Genomic DNA, 19,181 nt, shown 5'->3' on the forward strand with positions numbered 1-19,181 from the left:
TTAATGTATTTTATATTTACGCAACTATTATTTAATATTTTATTTTTAAGTTTATATATATATTTTTGTTGTTATTTGTCTTTGAACTAAAAATGAGGTTTTATATGTACTATGCAAGCTCATTAAATAACATTTGAAGATTGGACGATATAGTATCTGTAAAAGCTCACTAAATAACATTTAAAGATTTATAAATACCGCTATTTCACAAAAAAGTTAAATAGAGATAAAAGAATAAAATAGTTTTAATATTATACCAAAGTTCAATACATAAACCTTAAATATTCTTAAATATTAAGAATATATTTAGTAATTATAAGGTATAAAAAGAAAAAATTAAATAAAATTGATAAAATCTAATAACAACACTATAAATGAGTGATTTGATTAATATGTATATAGTGTGTGTTTTTTTTTTATAGAGATTACAATTTAATTTAATTTAATTGATTTTGATTTTATTGTTGGAGTATCTTGCATTTATATCTATCTATCCGGGAGGGAGCTCAAAAGCCCAAATCAACCTGTTAAAGAACCAAAAGTATTTTTATCAAGATACTAAGACTGTTTCTTCCTGCACCTCCATATCTTCTTTTGGCACCTCCATACATAACATGAAAATACATTTTTATCCTTCTTGTGTCACCCCATAGAATAACTTCCGGCTTATGTAATCCGGAAACGCATTTGAAAAAAAACTTCCGGATTAAAGATTTTCAGATTATATAATTCGAAAGCTAATTACAAATTTGAAAAATGACTTCCGGATTATGTAATCCAAAATATTACAGAGGAACATTTTTGGAAATACAAAAATCTATGGAGGTGAGAGAAGAAGGTATGGAGGTGCAGGAAGAAGCAGCCAGATACTAACTAGAAGATACTGATACAAGATACTCAAAGCCCATTAGAAGATGAAAAATTACTTTACTTTGTGTTTAACCTGTAAATGATTCAAATTTATATTATAATAAAATTATGAAATAGAAACTAATTTTTAAAAAAATAATTAGTTATACAATAATTAAATTATAAATTATTTTAGAGATTAAAAAAAAATGTTTCTAAATTAATTTCTATTATTATTAAATAGTTTGTTGGATTTCTTTTATCTAACATCAATTCAAAAATTAAAAAAAAAAAAATCAAACAATGAAATCATAAAAACTGTGATCTTGATCAAGAAAAATCTTTATTAATGTTTATTGTAAATCTTAAAGAAATTTGATTAAAAAATAATATCAACGAAGATATTTAAAAAGATATAAATTTTGATATTCTTAAATTATTAAGAATTATTTAATATTTAATTTTTTTTATTTTGTGACAATGAAATTACTTTATCACACAATAAAATTAAAATTTATTTTGAAATGTCTTAACCAAATAAAATATTTGACAAATAAAATGATCTAAGATGTGATTAATTTAAATTTAATGTATTTAATATCTTAAAATTTAAAATTCCTTGTCTAAATATTTGTCAATTCTGTTTTTTTAAAGTTAAACTTCGCTATTGAATAAAAATATTTTTAAAGGCTAATATCATTCTCATTAATTAATTTATGTATAAGATTTTTTTTTTTTAGGTCGGCTAAGAGCCAACCCCATAAATTACATAAATTATGTCGGCAATATGTCTGGATAGTCATATACTATGTTCTTTATATTTTACATATGTTTGTAAATGCTTTTATTATTAATTATTAATAACGATTTTTTTTAAATTAATGATAAAAATATAGAAATAAATTAGTTAAATATTAGCATATCATATCAAATTTAAAAAAAAACAATTAAATTGTGCATATTATATCAAAGGCACCTTAGTTTTAATTTAAATAATTTATTCACATAATTTCTATAAACAAAATAAACATAAATAATATTTACTGCATAAATGTAACAGAAAAAGGTTTTATGTATGGATGACAAAAATCTGGTTGAACTAAAGAAAAAAGGTTTGAATTGTCATGATTCCCTTATTTCCATTGAGGGATCTTATCACAATTTACTGAACTTATAATAAAATGATTGATTGATTTGTAATTGGAAAAAAGAGTTTGATTGAGAGGAATTGTTAGAATATATAATAATTTTAGTATATTATAAATTCATATTTAGAAAAATGTTATAAAATATTAGAAGTAAAAAAATGCAAACCAAGTGTTTGCACCAAATTTTATGAGCATTAATAAGTGTAGTCAGTTACTTGTTGGTGAGTGATTTGTCGTGGCAGTTGGAGTTGATGGTTGAGGAGTCGGTAACATTTAATACTACAAAGAGACCAAAAAAATTGAAATTCGTTATAAAAGTATATAGTTAATATTCGTTTAAACGTGTAACAACTGAAAATTTGAAATTGAAGAAACGGTAAAAACCTTGTCAATTTCATAAATTATTGTTGTAGTTTGTTTATAAATGATATTGTAATTATAATGCATGTTTTAGGATTTTTTTGGAATACACTTTAAATATTTGATATCAATAAAGTATAAGCAAATTGATATAAAATATTATAAAATCACCTTCAATCTTATACATTTAGATAACATGTTTGTGTGTTATTTTTATTTAATTTTCTCACTTTTAATTAATGTGATACTTTTTAAATCATATTTATATTTATAATTATATATATATATATATATATATTATTTTTTTTATAAAAACTTTCATGTTAGACATCACTATGCAACTTGACATTTCAACTCAAACTAACAATATACATGAAAAATGTATTATTAAAAAAAAATACAAAAAATATGGAGGACTATACCAAAACTCACATGTTAACAAAAATGATACATGAGTAGACAATACCTATTCATAAAGAATTCTAAGAACAGACTACTGGATGGAAGTCTATTATACCAATGAAATTATTCTCTATGAATGAACCATAAATTAACCAACTTATCAGCACATGCATTTCTTTCACGAAAAATATGAATAATCCTAAACTTATTATCTCACCGAAATTAAGACAAGTATTTCATTGATTACGAATATTTATAATTATATATTTTAATAATACAATTTGTTTTTTCTACCACAAGTTTTATTTTAATGAGGTATGATTGTTTCTATCTGAAGGTCATCAAAACAAATCATCTCAACATACTATTCATATATATAATGAGACATTTATCCTTGTTTTTTTCTAAGTCAGTCACAAAAATAGATTTGACATTAAAAGTGTTACAGAAACTAATTTAAAGATGAGTGTTTGAATAAATTAAATAAAAGAGTTATGATGTTAACTCTAATTATCCAAAATTTAAAATTAGATATTTTTATTATTATAAATTTTTAATTCAATCCAGATATTTCAGTTTCAATCTCAGTTATCAAATAATTAATTTCCAACTGTCTATATTTTTTAGCTTTTTAATAATTAAATAATGATGGAAGTTGTTCGTCGGTGTGAGGGATCTTAACCGCCTATTTTTTTAAAATATATAAATATATATTTTTATTATACTTTATATATTTAATATCCTAAAATTTGTGTACATCTATTTTGTTATTTACAAAATATTTTCTAAAAATTTACTACTGTATACAGATTTTATTGGTTTCTTATAATGGTTAGCAAGCTATATCATTATTGAATAATATAAAAAATATATATAATTTTTTTTATTGAACTTGTTTTTTTTATCAGAAAAAAATTAATCAATATTAAATAAACACTTTATAAATATTTCAATTCTTATAAAAAAAACCAACACTTCGACCATAAAAAAAATATGACATAATTGAGCATAAAATTAAATATAGAATTAAGCATAAAAAAGTGCAGGACTCGGCAAACAGAGATCTTATGTTAAAATGATTGATTGATTTGTTTATTTGTGTTGGTCTTTGGTTTGGGAGGAATTGTTAAAATGTGTAGTTGTTGTAGAATATTATAAACTCTTATTTATGTTATGAGATATTAGAATTAAAAAATGCAAAGAAAGAGCAACAACTTTGATGAGCATTAAAAAGTGTAAGGTGTGCTTTTCCTCTGAATGGGCGAGCAGGGGATAAGGTGGAGTTCATAACATTTAATAATACATCAAAATAGCTATATTTCGTTCTATGTTTTAATCAATCTATTAATAAATATTCAATAATTCATTCAATTTTTTATTCCCCTACAATATAATTAAATTTAACATCGTTAGTTTCGTAAATGGAAATTAAAATGGTCAACACTTGTTGGTGTGTGATTTGTCCAGGCGGTTGGAGTTGGGGGATGGTTGAGGAGTTAACATTTAATACTAGAAACAGAGAAAAAAAAATAGATACTATCTCTTTATCTGGTTTTATGATTTTTTTTTATCATTATAACCTTATTTTAGTATTATTTTTAATAAATATGGAGAGTAATATAAATTCCGTCATAAATTATTGGTTCATTAAAAATTAAAACCAATTAAGTATATAAAATATATAATTATTAAAAAGTGGATTTTAAATATAATTCAATCTTATAAAATTGGGTTTATAAAAGGTGAAGTTTGCACATTTATATATTATGAAATATATTTATCTTTAGTAGATATGAGATCTCCAACACACATCCTTCACGTACAATTTGTGTGTGGAACTATTTATTTATCGTGGTCTAATAACGATTTGATAGTGACCTATGGGTAGCATGATAGGTCTACTATAAACACTCTCTAAGATAAACTATAAAATGACTCTGATAGCAGATTAAAAAGTGAATTTTAAGCTTAATTTAATCTTATGAAAATGATTTATAAAGTAAGGTTTGTACCCACTTATATTTACGAAATGTTATTATCTTTAATCAATTTGAGATCTCTAACATTAATATTTGTTTGAACTCGCATCAAATAAAAATTTGAAATTAAAGAAAATGTAAAAACTTTGTTAATTTCATTAATTTTTATTATAAATTTTTTTTATGAAACTTGACATTGCTGACACCTCAAATAACAATGATCATATGTAAAATTATTATAATTATAATTCATATTAAAATTATTTATATTTATTAGGATTTTTTAGAAATACATATCAATAAATCATAAACAAATTATATATATATATATATATATATATATATATATATATATATATATATTATAAAATCACCTTCAACCTTATACCTTGAGACAATATGTATGTGTGTCATTTTTATTTAATTTTATCATTTCTAATTAATGTGATACTTTCAAATCATATTTAGATTTTAACTATATCCTCCCTAAATATGATTTGATCTTTCTTTCAAAAGCTCACATTTGTTTTTTTTTTTTTAAAGAAACTTTCAGAATTTGGTTTCCGATAACCAAATTTTGGGGATATTTTTTTTTTATAGTAAACAGGAGTTGAAAAAGCAAGTTCGGTGCCTCATTGAAATTCAACTTCTGATAAATATAATTTCACTTTTTTATTTTAGTGTATAAATATTTATTCGGAATTAATTATGCGGTAATCAATCGAGATGATGTTTTAGATTTATTTTTTCTTTATCGAACAAGAAAAAAGAAAAGTATATAAAATAAAATAAATTAAAAAAAAAATATTTAAAAGCTTGTCTGCATGTAATAAATATTTTGAAAATTTTAGTTAAAAATGGGAGAATAAATTTTAAATGAGAGGAAAAATTATTAAATTTTGTTTTGTATTGAATTTAAATATTTATAAAATTTAAATAGAAGAAAATATTAAATTTGAAAATTTAAAGTTCAAAATATTAAAATTTTTAAAAGACAATACTAATACAAAGATAATGAAATAAAATATTTTATAGGTATTGTGGGAAAAATAAATATTTTTTTTTTTGTTTTTTTTTAATTTTTATAATAAATTTCATTTATAGAGAAGAAATTCTAATAAATTTGTAAATATAGTTTTATAATAAAATTCAAACTGGCTGACAAAAATTATAATATCGGTATAAAATTAAATGTTGGTATTTTTTTTAAAAGGATATCAAAATAATTAATAGTAAAAATTAAATAGAATTGTTGGAATACTTTCTAAAAAATATTAATTAAATAGTTTAAAAAGTTACAAATAAAAGTTAAGTTAATGTATGTAGTAATAAAAAAAAGTAAATGAATATGTGTATCATTATGTTCATATAAAAGAGTGTATAAATTATAACTTTAAAATTCTGGAATTTTGTTTTGGGAAATAAAAAACAAAAGTATAATTCATTGAATTCTTACCCTAAACAAAACAAAAGTGAGAATTTGTCGAATTCTTATCATAAACAAAAATGATGCTATTCAAAAAATTAAATCTTAAAATCATGTTATCCAAAAAGTAAATTAAATCTCAAATAGTGTTATAAAAAAAATTAATTTTCAAAAAATATCATTTGCAGAAAAAAAAACACATATAATATAAAAAAAATCCATTTTAATATTATTTTTTTAATTATAATGTAGGACAAAAAATTTGACAAACAGGTCTTTGGGTTCACATGGAATAGCGTGGACAGAGCCACTGATTTGAGTGTATAAATAAAGAAGCAAGGCTCTTGATTATGAAAACCCCAAATGGTTGGTTACAATACTCTCTTCTGCATCAACAGGTTCCTCCTCCTTCTTTTTCCTATTCAACCATTTTCTTGTTTTATTCTATACAATCATATTCTTCTGTACATGGTGGTGGAGTGAAAAATATGTGTTATTGTGGAAGTTGAAGAAGAAAAATGTGGAGGTTGAAGATAGGAGAGGGAGAAAAGGATCCATATCTGTTCAGCACAAATAATTTTGTGGGAAGACAAACATGGGAGTTTGATGCTGAAGCAGGGAGTGATGATGAGAGAGACCAAGTTGAGATAGCTCGTCAAAACTTCTATCAAAATCGTTTTCAGACCAAGGCTTGTGCTGATCGAATTTGGCGTTTTCAGGTACTTTTTAATTATAACATTATCTTTGCTTTTCATCTCATCAAACTTTCAACACACATGCAAAATTCATATCTACTTGCACACAAAAATTAATATTAGTGGAATATTATCACAGCACAATAGAATTCACATTTATGGAAGCATTCAATTAGAAGGAGAATTTCTTAAAGTTTTATTTAATAATTCATCATTTTTTATTATCATAAAAATGCATCACAATACTTGGTTAAACTTAATTAACCCTACTTTAGATTTTACTGATTCGTCTAAAAAACAAGTCTTTGTTTTCACATATATGTTTACTACAACTATAATTTAATATGATTTTTTTTAATATTTTAATTATTTAACAAAAAAATAAATTAATATTTTAATTATTTTAATTTTAATTTTTAATTAAAAATATTATAATATTATTATAAAGAGTTGTTGAATAGTATTATTTACTTGTACATGTGTCAGCAAAACTTTCTTTTTCATTAGTTTCATGTCGTAAACCTCCATCAATGAAACTCCAAATATTTTGGAACTTATCATATAATATAATATTATAGTTGATTATCGTATCTCATATTCTTAAATATAATATAATATATATATATATATATATATATAAAATTTTATATTTACAAAAACTCTCTTTTTCTTCAATTAATATGCATGTTTTGCTCTGTTTTTTTTTTACCTACTAAACTTTCTCTTTCTCTCTGTTTTTTTAACTACTAAACTTTCTCTTTCTCTGTTTTTTTACCTACAGTCTTTCTCTCAGCTTTATAGTAGCGATGCAAAATCTAATGAATCTGACACCTATTTGATGACATTATAATAACTCTATAAAATTCACACTCAGGTTATCATGGAACTTGGAAGATAACTTCTTAACATTTTATTCAATAACTAAATTTATTATTATTACAAAATACATGATAATATCTTTGTATATAAGCTCCATAAAAATACATTAAAATAATAATAATAAATAAATAAATAAGGAAAAAGTGACTACCAATGAAAGGAAAATCCACAAACAAATAAAAAAGAAATACAATAACTTGATATTTACTAAACTTAGCAAAACCGAATTCATTTCTATAAAAAATATGAAAATATTTTTTATAGCTGATTTTAAGGATGATATTATAGTTTAGTTTTATTTTTGAAAATTATTCTTTCAATAATTAAGTAACCTGCAAAATAAAATCATATAAATAAATATATATATATATAAATTATTTAACTTTTTTGTTTTTTCTATTGAATATATATGGCTCACCAAACCTTTTTTTTCTTCTTCTAGTTTGTTGTTACTTTTTTATTTATTTCACTTGTAGTTTGATTTCAAAACCAAATAAATTATAATATTTAACAATGATAGTTATTTTACTTTTTTTCAATCTTGATAAAAATACGTAAATAAAAATTTAATAAATAAAATTTGTAAGTTTTTAAAATTAAAAAAGTTATAAATAATATATTTTATATAATTAATTATAATTAATAAAGATATTCATTAACAATAATTTTATTTCTTTTGAATAATACACATAAATACATCTTCAATGTCAAACTTTATCTTTATTTAATTTTTCTTTAAAAAAAATTAATATTTTTTTTAAAACATATATATAAATAAATATTTTTGATATTTAAAATATATAAATACACATAAATCTATATTTCATTTAAATAAATATAAATATATATAATAATAATAAAATAAAAAATATGACACAAACATTTAAAATAAATTATAAATTTATACCTATAATATAAATATATAAATATATAAATAATAACATTATTTATTCAAATTTTAATATTAAATATATATATATAAATAAACAAAAAAATAGATAGACATGCGCGCGACCCGCTAATACCAAAACACCAGCTAATAACTAACGTATACTGATTAAAATGATTAATAATTTTTTAATTTAAAAGATAATTATATTATCATCATTATTTCAATTTTAAAAACCAGTTAAACCAATTTTTAAGGATTGGATTGTTTGATTATTTAAGAAATTAGAGATTAATTATTTCACTGTTTTATTAATTTTAAAAATGAATTGAACAGATTAGTATAATTTTACATAAGAAAATAATAATGAATTGATTATTAATGATGTGATGATATTTAAGTGTAGAAATAAATTGAATCTATGATTACGATTGGTATACAGATATTGAGAGAGAATAATTTGAAAGAAAGAGTAGAGAAAGTGAAGATAGAAGATGGTGAAAACATAAGTTTGGAGAAAACAAGAATGACAGTGAAGAGAGCTGCTTCTTACCTTTCTGCATTACAAACCAGTGATGGCCATTGGCCTGCTCACCTTGCAGGTTCCCTCTTCTTCACTCCCGCATTGGTAACTTCAACTTTTACTTCTTTTTTATAACATTTTTATTTTACAATTATTATATTCTATTTTTCAAAATGACTTATAATTTTGAAAGGGAAAAGAAAGTGATAAAAGATAAGGAAAACGATGAATGCATTACAGGAATCCACAAGTTAATGAGTTCAAAATTCAAAGAAATATACTGAGAAATTGGTATTTATAAGATTTTTTTTTTATATAATATTGCAGGTCATTTGTTTATATATTACAGGACATTTAGATTCTGTATTTTCAGAAGAACACCGTAAAGAAATTCTTCGTTACACATATTGTCACCAGGTATATTTAATTTAAAATATATCAATGTTATATGCAGACAAAAAAGAAAATATATGACTTTATAATTATTTCATCGGTCTTTAAGAGAAGAATAGGATCTTGATTGAAAATTGTCGAATAATCTAAAGTTATTTAGTCTAATATCTTTGCTCTTTTATTTTCTCTTTTTCATTATTATTAAAATTACTGTATACATAACTTTATCATTGTTATGTAAGCATTGAATTTGAAATTATTTTCTGATGAATTTGAAGAACGAAGATGGAGGTTGGGGACTGCACATAGAAAGTCACAGCACTATGTTTTGTACTGCACTCAATTATATATGTATGCGAATTCTTGGAGAAGGACCTAACGGTGGTCATAACAATGCTTGTGTTAAAGCAAGAAACTGGATTCACGATCATGGCGGTGTAACATATATACCTTCATGGGGCAAATTCTGGCTTTCAGTATGATTACTTTTCTATAACATTTCGTACATTAATATTTGCATGCATGTTACTGATTAATTACAAAAATCTTACATATATATATAGGTACTTGGTGTAGTTGACTGGTGTGGAAGCAACCCAATGCCTCCAGAATTTTGGATCCTTCCTTCTTTTCTTCCTATGCATCCGGGTCAAATTAATTAATTAATTTTCATTTGTTATTATTTCTGGAATTAATATATATATATATAGTGAAATAAAATGTTTTTTTAATCTCATTTGACCCTTAATAATACAGGTAAAATGTGGTGTTACTGTCGATTGGTGTACATGCCCATGTCTTATTTATATGGGAAGAAATTTATGGCTCCAATCACGCCGTTAATAGCAAATTTGAGAGAAGAGCTTTTTGTTCAGCCTTATGACAAAAATACATGGAAGAAAGCACGTCATAAATGTGCAAAAGTAAGATACTCAAATATTAACTAGCAAATGCACATTGTGTAAATATACTTTTATATTTATAAAATAAAGTTATAAATAAAAATATTAAAAAATATATTTTAAATTGTAAATAATATATTACAAAGTGTATCTTAAGCAACTCAACCTAACGAGTGGCACAATAGACCTTATTACAAGGTAGATTTTAAGTCTAACTCAACCCCATAAAACCAACTTATAAAATAAGGTTTACACCTACTTATATACAATGAAATATTTTTATCTCTATTCGATGTGAGATCTCCAACATAATATACACTGGTTAAAAGTATTTTAACATAATTAATTTAAAAATATGAAAATCACGTCTTTTGATATAAAGAATTCTGATATGTTGACAACCAACAATTTAATGTATATTATGTAAGTTAAAATAGACGGAAAAATATTCTTTTTACTTAAATGTGAACCCATACGAAGAGTTGGAGAAATTTTGAAAAATTGTAAATTGTTAACTTTGATTGTATAGTTGTCAAAAGTAACATTTTTCTCGGCATGAGTCCTAATATATTTATATTTTTATGAAAAAAAAATAATTGTTCTTTTTATGAATTACAGGAAGATCTTTATTATCCTCATCATTGGATACAAGATCTAATATGGGATAGTTTATATGTTTTTACCGAACCCCTTCTAAATCGATGGCCTTTGAACAAGTTAGTTAGAGAAAAAGCACTTCAAGTGACAATGAACCATATTCATTATGAAGATGAAAATAGTCGATATATTGCTATTGGATGTGTGGAAAAGGTAAACAACATTATATATTGTTTTTCAATATGCTTAGTATAAATAAAGATTTTAGTTTTTCTCCATAATTCATTAAAAGAGGCCACCATTATGTTTATATTTTATAGGTTTTATGCATGCTTGCTTGTTGGGTAGAAGATCCAAATGGAGATGCTTTCAAGAAGCATCTTGCAAGGATCCCAGACTGTTTATGGATTTCAGAAGATGGAATGACCATGCAGGTAAATATTGGATTACCAATTTTATTAGTAAAGTTATTGTCACATTTTAATAATACAAATCAGGTTATACCTTATAATTATAGTTACTAATAATGGTTAAAAGTGGTAAATTATATGATAAATTAATTAATACATTTGTTTCTATAATGCAGGGTATTGGAACCCAGTCATGGGATGCTGGATTCATCGTTCAAGCTCTCTTAGCTACTAACCTAATAGATGAGTTTGGTCCCACACTTGCAAAAGCACACGATTTCATCAAGAAATCTCAGGTTATAACTACGTATCATAATAACTTGAGGAAGAAAACTCTCACTTCAACTAACTTCATCTGCATTGTATAATTCACCTAACACAACCAATTAGAATCAACGATAATTAAATATTATATATTATAAATTCTAATAGAATCTGTAATTTTCATTAAAGTCATGACTAGCAAAATAAATAACGAAGTCTAACTAACTAATTACTTTGTACAAGCAATTACCTAGTCAACATATATGTTATATATAACTATATTGGTTAATTTCAAAAACATAATTTTTATTCAATATTAGCTTTATGAAGCACAAAAAAATTGACATTCTAATTTTATAGGTAACAGAAAATCCTTCGGGAGATTTTAAGAGTATGTATCGTCATATTTGTAAAGGGTCGTGGACCCTTGCAGATAGAGACCAAGCATGGCAAGTTTCTGATACTACTGCAGAATGTTTTAAGGTAATTAATTAGTACTCGTAATTAAGGTGACGTAATTTTGTTTTGTTAAGAAGTTTCATGTACGTACAAAACAAGCACACATCTTAACCTAACTAATTAATTATCCTATGTTTCAGTGTTGTTTACTTTTATCAGTGTTGCCAGAAGAGATCGTGGGAGAAAAAATGGAACCTGAAAAGTTGTACGATTCAGTCAATCTGATACTGTCACTTCAGGTGAGTAGTATTAAATTTATAGTGGCATGCTTTCAATTGATTAATCAATGATCCTTCTTATAGTTTGCTTTAATTACTATAGAGTGCAAATGGAGGTATGTCTGCATGGGAGCCAGCAAGAGCTCAGGAATGGTTAGAAGTAAGTGTTATATTAAATAATGTTGCAATGTGGATAAACTTGATCAATATTAAGAAACAGGTTTTGTTACCTAATTTGAATGGATTAATTAACTTTTTGATTACTTACTAGCTACTGAATCCTACGGAATTCTTTGCTGACATAGTAGTTGAGCATGAGTATGTTGAATGCACTGCATCAGCAATTCAAGTTTTAGTGTTGTTCAAAAAGCTTTATCCAGAGCATAGGAAGGAAGAGATTGAGAATTTCATTGCTAAAGCAGTACCATTCATCGAAGATTCACAATTAGATGATGGTTCTTGGTATGGAAAGTGGGCAGTTTGCTTCACTTACTGCTCCTGGTTTGCAATTGGAGGTTTAGTTGCTGCTGGAAAAAGTTACAAAAACTGTGTTGCTATTCGTAAAGCTGTGGAATTTCTTCTCAGAATACAAACTGAGGATGGTGGGTGGGGAGAGAGTTACCTTTCTTGCCCAAGAAAGGTTTGTAATTAAATCATGATTTATCATAACAGTTTCCTTCAACTATATTACTAACAATGTTTTAATGAATGGATGTTTATATATGATGAAGGAGTATGTACCTCTTGAGGGAGGTCGATCAAATCTTGTGCAAACATCTTGGGCTCTAATGGCTCTAATTCTTGCTCAGCAGGTATTCTTCTGATCTGCATGTGTATCAGATACTATGGATCCATTTCATTGCATCTCAAATATTAACACGTTATGTTCAAAAAAATATTATAAATGCATGTTTTTCTTTACATTTTCAAAATTTTGTATGCAGGCTGAAAGAGACTCAACTCCTCTTCATCGTGCAGCTAAGTTACTAATTAATTCTCAGTTAGAAGATGGTGATTGGCCCCAACAAGTAACTTTCACATCTCAATTCTTTGAATTTGATAATATGACTCAAATTAATATAGAGTAATAATTAGTTATAAAAAAGTTGCCTGGAAATAACATTGTTGAATGTTTTTTTGTGACAATAGACTGTAGTTGTGTTTTGATTTGTTTTTAAATTGATAAATTGGAATGATGTTTTATTGTTAATTATTGTTTGTGATTTATTGTGGCAGGAAACCCTTGGAGTATACTTGAGAAATTGCTTGGTTCATTACCCATTCTATAGGAATGTTTTCCCGATGTGGGCTTTGGCTGAATATCATAAAAATGTTCTATTGCCTTCCGTTACTGTATGAATTGAAAACTTCAGAGCCCACAATGGTCGTTCGTTAAGATTCTATTCGTTTAATACTATTAAAGTGTTTTGTGGCCCAAGATAAGGGTCGTTTCAATGGTTTACACACACGAGTTTTCCTGGTTATGTGTATTTTGTTTTTTACTCAACTTTTAAAATATAATAATTTAACATACATAACTAATTTTGGATCAATTAAAATTTAAAAGCAAAAATTAACATGATTTTTTTTAATTAAACAATCCTCTTTTTTTTTCTCTAGATTAAGTCTTTTTTTTCAAAAAATTTCTCTCCTTCCATTGATAGTTTTGGATGGAATGATATTCACGACATTGAGATTAGAACTGACTTGATGGTAGATACAAACGAATAATGACTTTATCAAATAATATAGTTGTTTTAATGAAGTGAAGAGAATGATTGAAAGTGGAGGTTATTTTATATGATATGTAAGATTTTGTGTGAAAATGGGTGAGAGTATGCTCTCTCTTTCTTCCTATTGTTACCTTAAAATAAGATAAGGAATTAAGAAAAGAGTAAAGGAATTAATTTGCGTATAAAAACTGTATATTAATATTAATTTAAAAAATAAAAAATAATTTTATTTTTAAGTAATTCATATGAAATGACTAAATACTTGATATATTAAATAAGAATAAAATTAAAAAAAATTATGTAAAAAAAATTATAATGGATGTATACATAGGTATATAAACATCGAAAAAATAATGCAATTAGAAAGAAAAAAAAATGGTGTAAAAAATGTAATCCGCTAAAAGGGTCCCAATGCCAAATTTAAAATTGTCAATGAAATAATGTCGTTATTGTTTTATTTTAAATAAGGTTTAATTATAATATCTTAATACTTTTTAGCATTTTAAAACAAAATAATAAAATGGTATACTTAGGTGTATGACTCTAACCTGAGTCAGCAAGTGCGGCTTCTTAAATTTGATATTCTAGTCGCAGGACGCGTTTTCTTTTTCTTTTCTTTTTAAGAAAAAATGGTATTCTAGTTTTACAACTTTCTCTTATTACCTGTAAATCATTAGTCCGTTTTGATCCTTAAGTAATAGTATCACTAAAAGTCATGTATTAAGAAAAATAGGAAAGTCAAAGATATGGACTAAATGAATTAAGAAAAATATTTTCTTATCATCTCATGTCATTATTAATGGATAAAATCTGAAAGGACAATTTAGCACATTTTTATTTCAAAAATTATATTTAAGATCGTAAGTTTCAGATCTAAGTATTATAAAATGTTTTTATTAAAATATATTAACGTGACATTAAATTGAAACTCATTGATCATAGAAATAAAAAAAAAAAATTTATCTTAAATATAACTCTTTCCCTTAATAACTTTAAAATAAAATATTATTAAAGTTATTCTTGCATAAAATAAAAATTATAATGAAATCTTGAAATGGTTGGAAATTTGGGTTTTCAAAACATAAGATATATATGATATGGAATTTTAGGGTTTTCAAAGTGCCATTTCATCAGCGTGACAAAATAATAATAATAATTATTATTATTATTTTTATTATTATTGAAAAGGATTTTTTTATTGAATCACGGGACTAGGCGTAAACCTGGATAACTGCTCAGTACTATGGTTTAAGAAAACTTCACAGTATTGTACAAACATTAATATCACAGTCCTGCACACTAAGTTGAACACTAATATTATGGTTTTCCCAACTCACACTTGTTTGCTAAATGCTGTTTTCTTAGTATTTTTCATCATTTTTCTGGGTTTGAGTTCTGCCAGGGACACTCTTAGATATTCTGAATCCATCCGAGACTCAGAGATAGTAACCTCAAACGACAGTGTCTTCATACTTGGTTTCTTCAGCCCTCAGAATTCAACGCACCGCTATGTAGGAATCTGGTATCTCTCTGACTCCAACATCATATGGGTAGCTAATAGAGACCAACCACTCCTTGATTCTTCTGGGGTTTTGAAAATCTCCAAAGATGGTAACCTGGTTCTAGTTGATGGAAAAAACCAAGTTATTTGGTCGTCCAATGTGTCAAACACTGCAACAATGAATTCCACTGCTCAAATTTCCCATTATGGGAATCTAGTGCTGAAAGATGACTCCACGGGACAGACCATATGGGAGAGTTTCGAGCATCCTTGTGATGCAGCAGTGCCAACCATGAAGATCAGTGCTAACAAAATCACAGGTCAGAAAATACAGTTTGTGTCAAGGAAAAGTGCTTCCGATCCTTCTACTGGCTATTTCTCTGCTTCTCTTGAACGTTTGCATGCTCCAGAGGTGTTTATATGGATTAATGGAACTCGACCTTATTGGAGGACTGGTCCATGGAATGGTAGAATCTTCATTGGGACACCATTGATGTCAACTGGGTATCTTTATGGATGGAGTGTAGGATATGAAGGAAATGATATTGTTTATCTAACTTACAGTTTTGCTGACCCATCTTCATTTGGAATCCTTACCCTGTCTCCAGAAGGAAAGCTTAAATTGGTAAGGTATTATAACAAAAAGCAAGGGTTGACTTTGGATCTAGGACTTTCTGATTGCGATGTTTATGGCACATGTGGGGCATTTGGAAGCTGTAACGGGCAGAGTTCACCAATATGTAGCTGTTTGAGTGGATATCAGCCCAGGAATCAAGAGGAGTGGAGAATGAAAAATTGGACTAGTGGGTGTGTGAGAAAGGTGCCACTAAATTGTGAGAGGTTAGACAATGGGAGTGAAGCTGTGCAAGAAGATAGATTTTTGAAACTTGAAACAATGAAAGTACCAGATTTTGCGGAGAGATTAGATGTTGAGGAAGGCCAGTGTGGAACACAGTGCTTGAAGAATTGCTCTTGTTTGGCGTATGCATATGATGCTGGCATTGGGTGCTTGTATTGGACCAGAGACTTAATTGACTTGCAAAAATTCCAAACTGCAGGCATTGATCTCTACATCCGTCTCGCCCATTCAGAATTTCAATCGAGTATGCTATTTTTTTGTTCTTTGTTCATGTTTATTCTTCCAATTTACTGTTTATGTCAGTCTGATTCTGAATGAGTTTTCCTTAAACTTTCGTAGGTAATGCACAAGAGCATACTAACAAAAGAAGAGGCAAGGGATTAATCATCGAAATTACATTGGCAACTGCTGCAGCAATAATCATCTTGGCCATCTGTGCTTTTCTAGCCATTCGTAGATTTCACTCGAGTAAGAGAACTGCTAAAAATTCGGGTAATCAAGCCTTAAACACAACCAAATAGAATTAGGAAAACATATATTTAAGAAGAATAAATAGTGCTTCCTTTGTTAGATGTGCTTCTATCAGTGATGTCAACAATTTGATACAAAACAATTTACAACAACTCTGAATTCGGAAGCTTCAAGATTTAGATTCTTGCTATATCATTGTTGGTATCCTACAGTATTACACAAAATGGGAATTATCTGATGACCAATGGTCGTTATATTAACAATTTAGCCTGACAATGTTTTGTGGCAAAAAGGCATTTTGTTAAGAATTTATCTGATGACCAATGATCTAATATAATAGGAAAGAGTAAGATGAATATTGACCTCTATTCATTTAATGGATTTCATCTAAGCACAGATGGTTCTCCATGTGTGGTATTTAATTTTTTATTAGTTAATATAGATTAAAGAGGGGAAGAACAACTGTTGTTTAATTCAATCCAAAAAATCTAATACATTTGGAACATGTACAGGAAGTCAGAATCAAAGAGTGACTGCGGTCCAGAAATCAGCTAAACTGGATGAGCTACCGTTATTTGATTTTGAAGTCGTCGCAAATGCTACAAACAGTTTTCACTTAGCTAATACGCTTGGAAAGGGTGGTTTTGGTCCAGTTTACAAGGTAATATTTTCCTAGTGTTGGGTTGAATATCTCATCGATTAGAGATTAAGATATTTTATAGTATATAAATTGGTTCAAACCTCATCTTATAAGTCGGTTTTACAAAATTGAGTTAAACTTAAAGTCCATTTATTAAAACTAGTGACATTCATATCACGTATTTCTAAAACTTCCATTTTAATTTTGCTCAATTTCTCTTATTAGGGACTATTGTCAGATGGTCAGGAAATTGCAGTGAAAAGACTCTCCAGAGCATCTGGACAAGGTGTGGAAGAATTTATGAATGAAGTGGTGGTGATTTCTAAACTTCAACATCGCAATCTTGTAAAACTTCTTGGCTGCTGCATTGAAGGAGACGAGAAAATGCTCATCTATGAATTCATGCCAAATAAAAGTTTGGATGCATTCATCTTTGGTAGTTTATGCATCTATATAATTCACCTTCAAAACATTCATGTCAAAACATCTAGTAAAGTGAAATATGAACAATTTATTCAGTTCCTGCTAACATAGTTTGGCTAAATTTCTTTCTCATTTTCAGATCCACTCCGGCGGAAAGTTCTAGACTGGACAAAACGTTTTACTGTAGTTGAAGGAGTTGCTCGCGGCTTAATCTATCTCCACAGAGATTCTAGATTAAAAATTATACATAGAGATTTGAAGGCAAGTAATATCTTACTAGATGCAGATATGAATCCAAAGATATCAGACTTTGGTTTGGCTAGAATACATAAAGGGGAGGATGAAGTTAACACTAAGAGGGTTGTTGGCACATAGTAAGTATGCTTTATAATACTTGTATTATTAACATAAAGTTTGCTTGGAGAATTAACTTTTATGTGATGTGAATAAATAAATAGTGGCTACATGTCCCCTGAATATGCAATGGAAGGATTATTTTCTGAGAAATCAGATGTATATAGCTTTGGAGTTTTGTTACTGGAGATTATTAGTGGAAAAAGAAACACTAGTTTTCGTAATGATGATCAGTCTCTCAGCCTCATAGGATATGTAAGTTTTCCCACTGCACAGCCTTCTTATTTGCATATAGCCTTTGTTTGCTTGCTAATATTTCAATTCATTTTTACTTAGGCGTGGAATCTATGGAACGAAGACAATATTAGCTTTTTGGTTGATCCAGAGATATCAGCTTCAGGATCTGAGAATCATATTTTGAGGTGCATCCATATAGCATTTCTTTGTGTGCAAGAAGTTGCAAAAACTAGACCAACTATGACTACTGTGCTCTCGATGCTTAACAGTGAGATATCCCATCTACCTCCTCCTAGGCAAGTTGCATTTGTTCAGAAGCAAAGTTCATCAAGTTTAGAGTCTTCTTCTCGAGAAAATCATTGTAACTCCAACAACCATGTAACTCTTACTGATATCCAGGGAAGATAAATATATAATCATTTTCACTGTGAAAATTGCTGCCATTCTACATGCCGAAGATATCACAAATAGATGATTATTCAGTTATATTTATCCACTAGCAGTCTTATTTTATATATTATCAGAAACCTTCGATATAACAGCAAAAAGAAACCAAAGTAAAGTGAAAAT

The 19,181-nt window shown here is 26.8% G+C and overlaps 2 protein-coding genes across 5 annotated transcripts; both read left to right on the forward strand.

Annotated features, from left to right (window-relative positions):
* Positions 1–6,488: 6,488 nt before the first annotated feature.
* On the forward strand, positions 6,489–13,857 carry LOC137832674 (beta-amyrin synthase). Of its 3 annotated transcripts, none has more exons than XR_016521362.1 (17): positions 6,489–6,562; positions 6,670–6,883; positions 9,070–9,255; positions 9,478–9,567; positions 9,822–10,019; positions 10,107–10,191; positions 10,300–10,466; positions 11,064–11,255; positions 11,363–11,476; positions 11,629–11,748; positions 12,084–12,199; positions 12,316–12,414; positions 12,497–12,553; positions 12,665–13,033; positions 13,125–13,205; positions 13,338–13,421; positions 13,630–13,857. XR_016521362.1 is itself a non-coding variant. In XM_068640974.2 (17 exons), exons 2-17 carry the CDS (start codon positions 6,683–6,685, stop codon positions 13,750–13,752), a joined length of 2,289 nt encoding a protein of 762 aa, XP_068497075.1. In that variant the 5' UTR covers positions 6,489–6,562; positions 6,670–6,682; the 3' UTR covers positions 13,753–13,857. The 3 variants fall into 3 exon arrangements, 2 of the variants coding, with proteins under 2 accessions (XP_068497075.1, XP_068497076.1); XM_068640974.2 differs by having other exon boundaries at positions 12,077–12,199; XM_068640975.2 differs by having other exon boundaries at positions 6,517–6,562; positions 9,070–9,229; positions 12,077–12,199.
* A 1,492-nt stretch (positions 13,858–15,349) lies between these two features.
* LOC137832672 (G-type lectin S-receptor-like serine/threonine-protein kinase At1g11300) lies at positions 15,350–19,121 on the forward strand. 2 transcript variants are annotated; one of them, XM_068640970.2, is made up of 7 exons: positions 15,350–16,730; positions 16,826–16,978; positions 17,470–17,618; positions 17,823–18,033; positions 18,160–18,394; positions 18,479–18,629; positions 18,711–19,121. In XM_068640970.2, the coding sequence occupies exons 1-7, from the start codon at positions 15,446–15,448 to the stop codon at positions 19,017–19,019; spliced, it is 2,493 nt and encodes an 830-aa protein (XP_068497071.2). In that variant the 5' UTR covers positions 15,350–15,445; the 3' UTR covers positions 19,020–19,121. The 2 variants fall into 2 exon arrangements, with proteins under 2 accessions (XP_068497071.2, XP_090159254.1); XM_090303128.1 differs by having other exon boundaries at positions 16,826–16,954.
* Positions 19,122–19,181: the final 60 nt, after the last annotated feature.

The sequence above is a fragment of the Phaseolus vulgaris genome, chromosome 6, assembly GCF_051622355.1.
Source record: "Phaseolus vulgaris cultivar YP4 chromosome 6, ASM5162235v1, whole genome shotgun sequence".
Classification (NCBI taxonomy): Eukaryota; Viridiplantae; Streptophyta; class Magnoliopsida; order Fabales; family Fabaceae; genus Phaseolus; species Phaseolus vulgaris.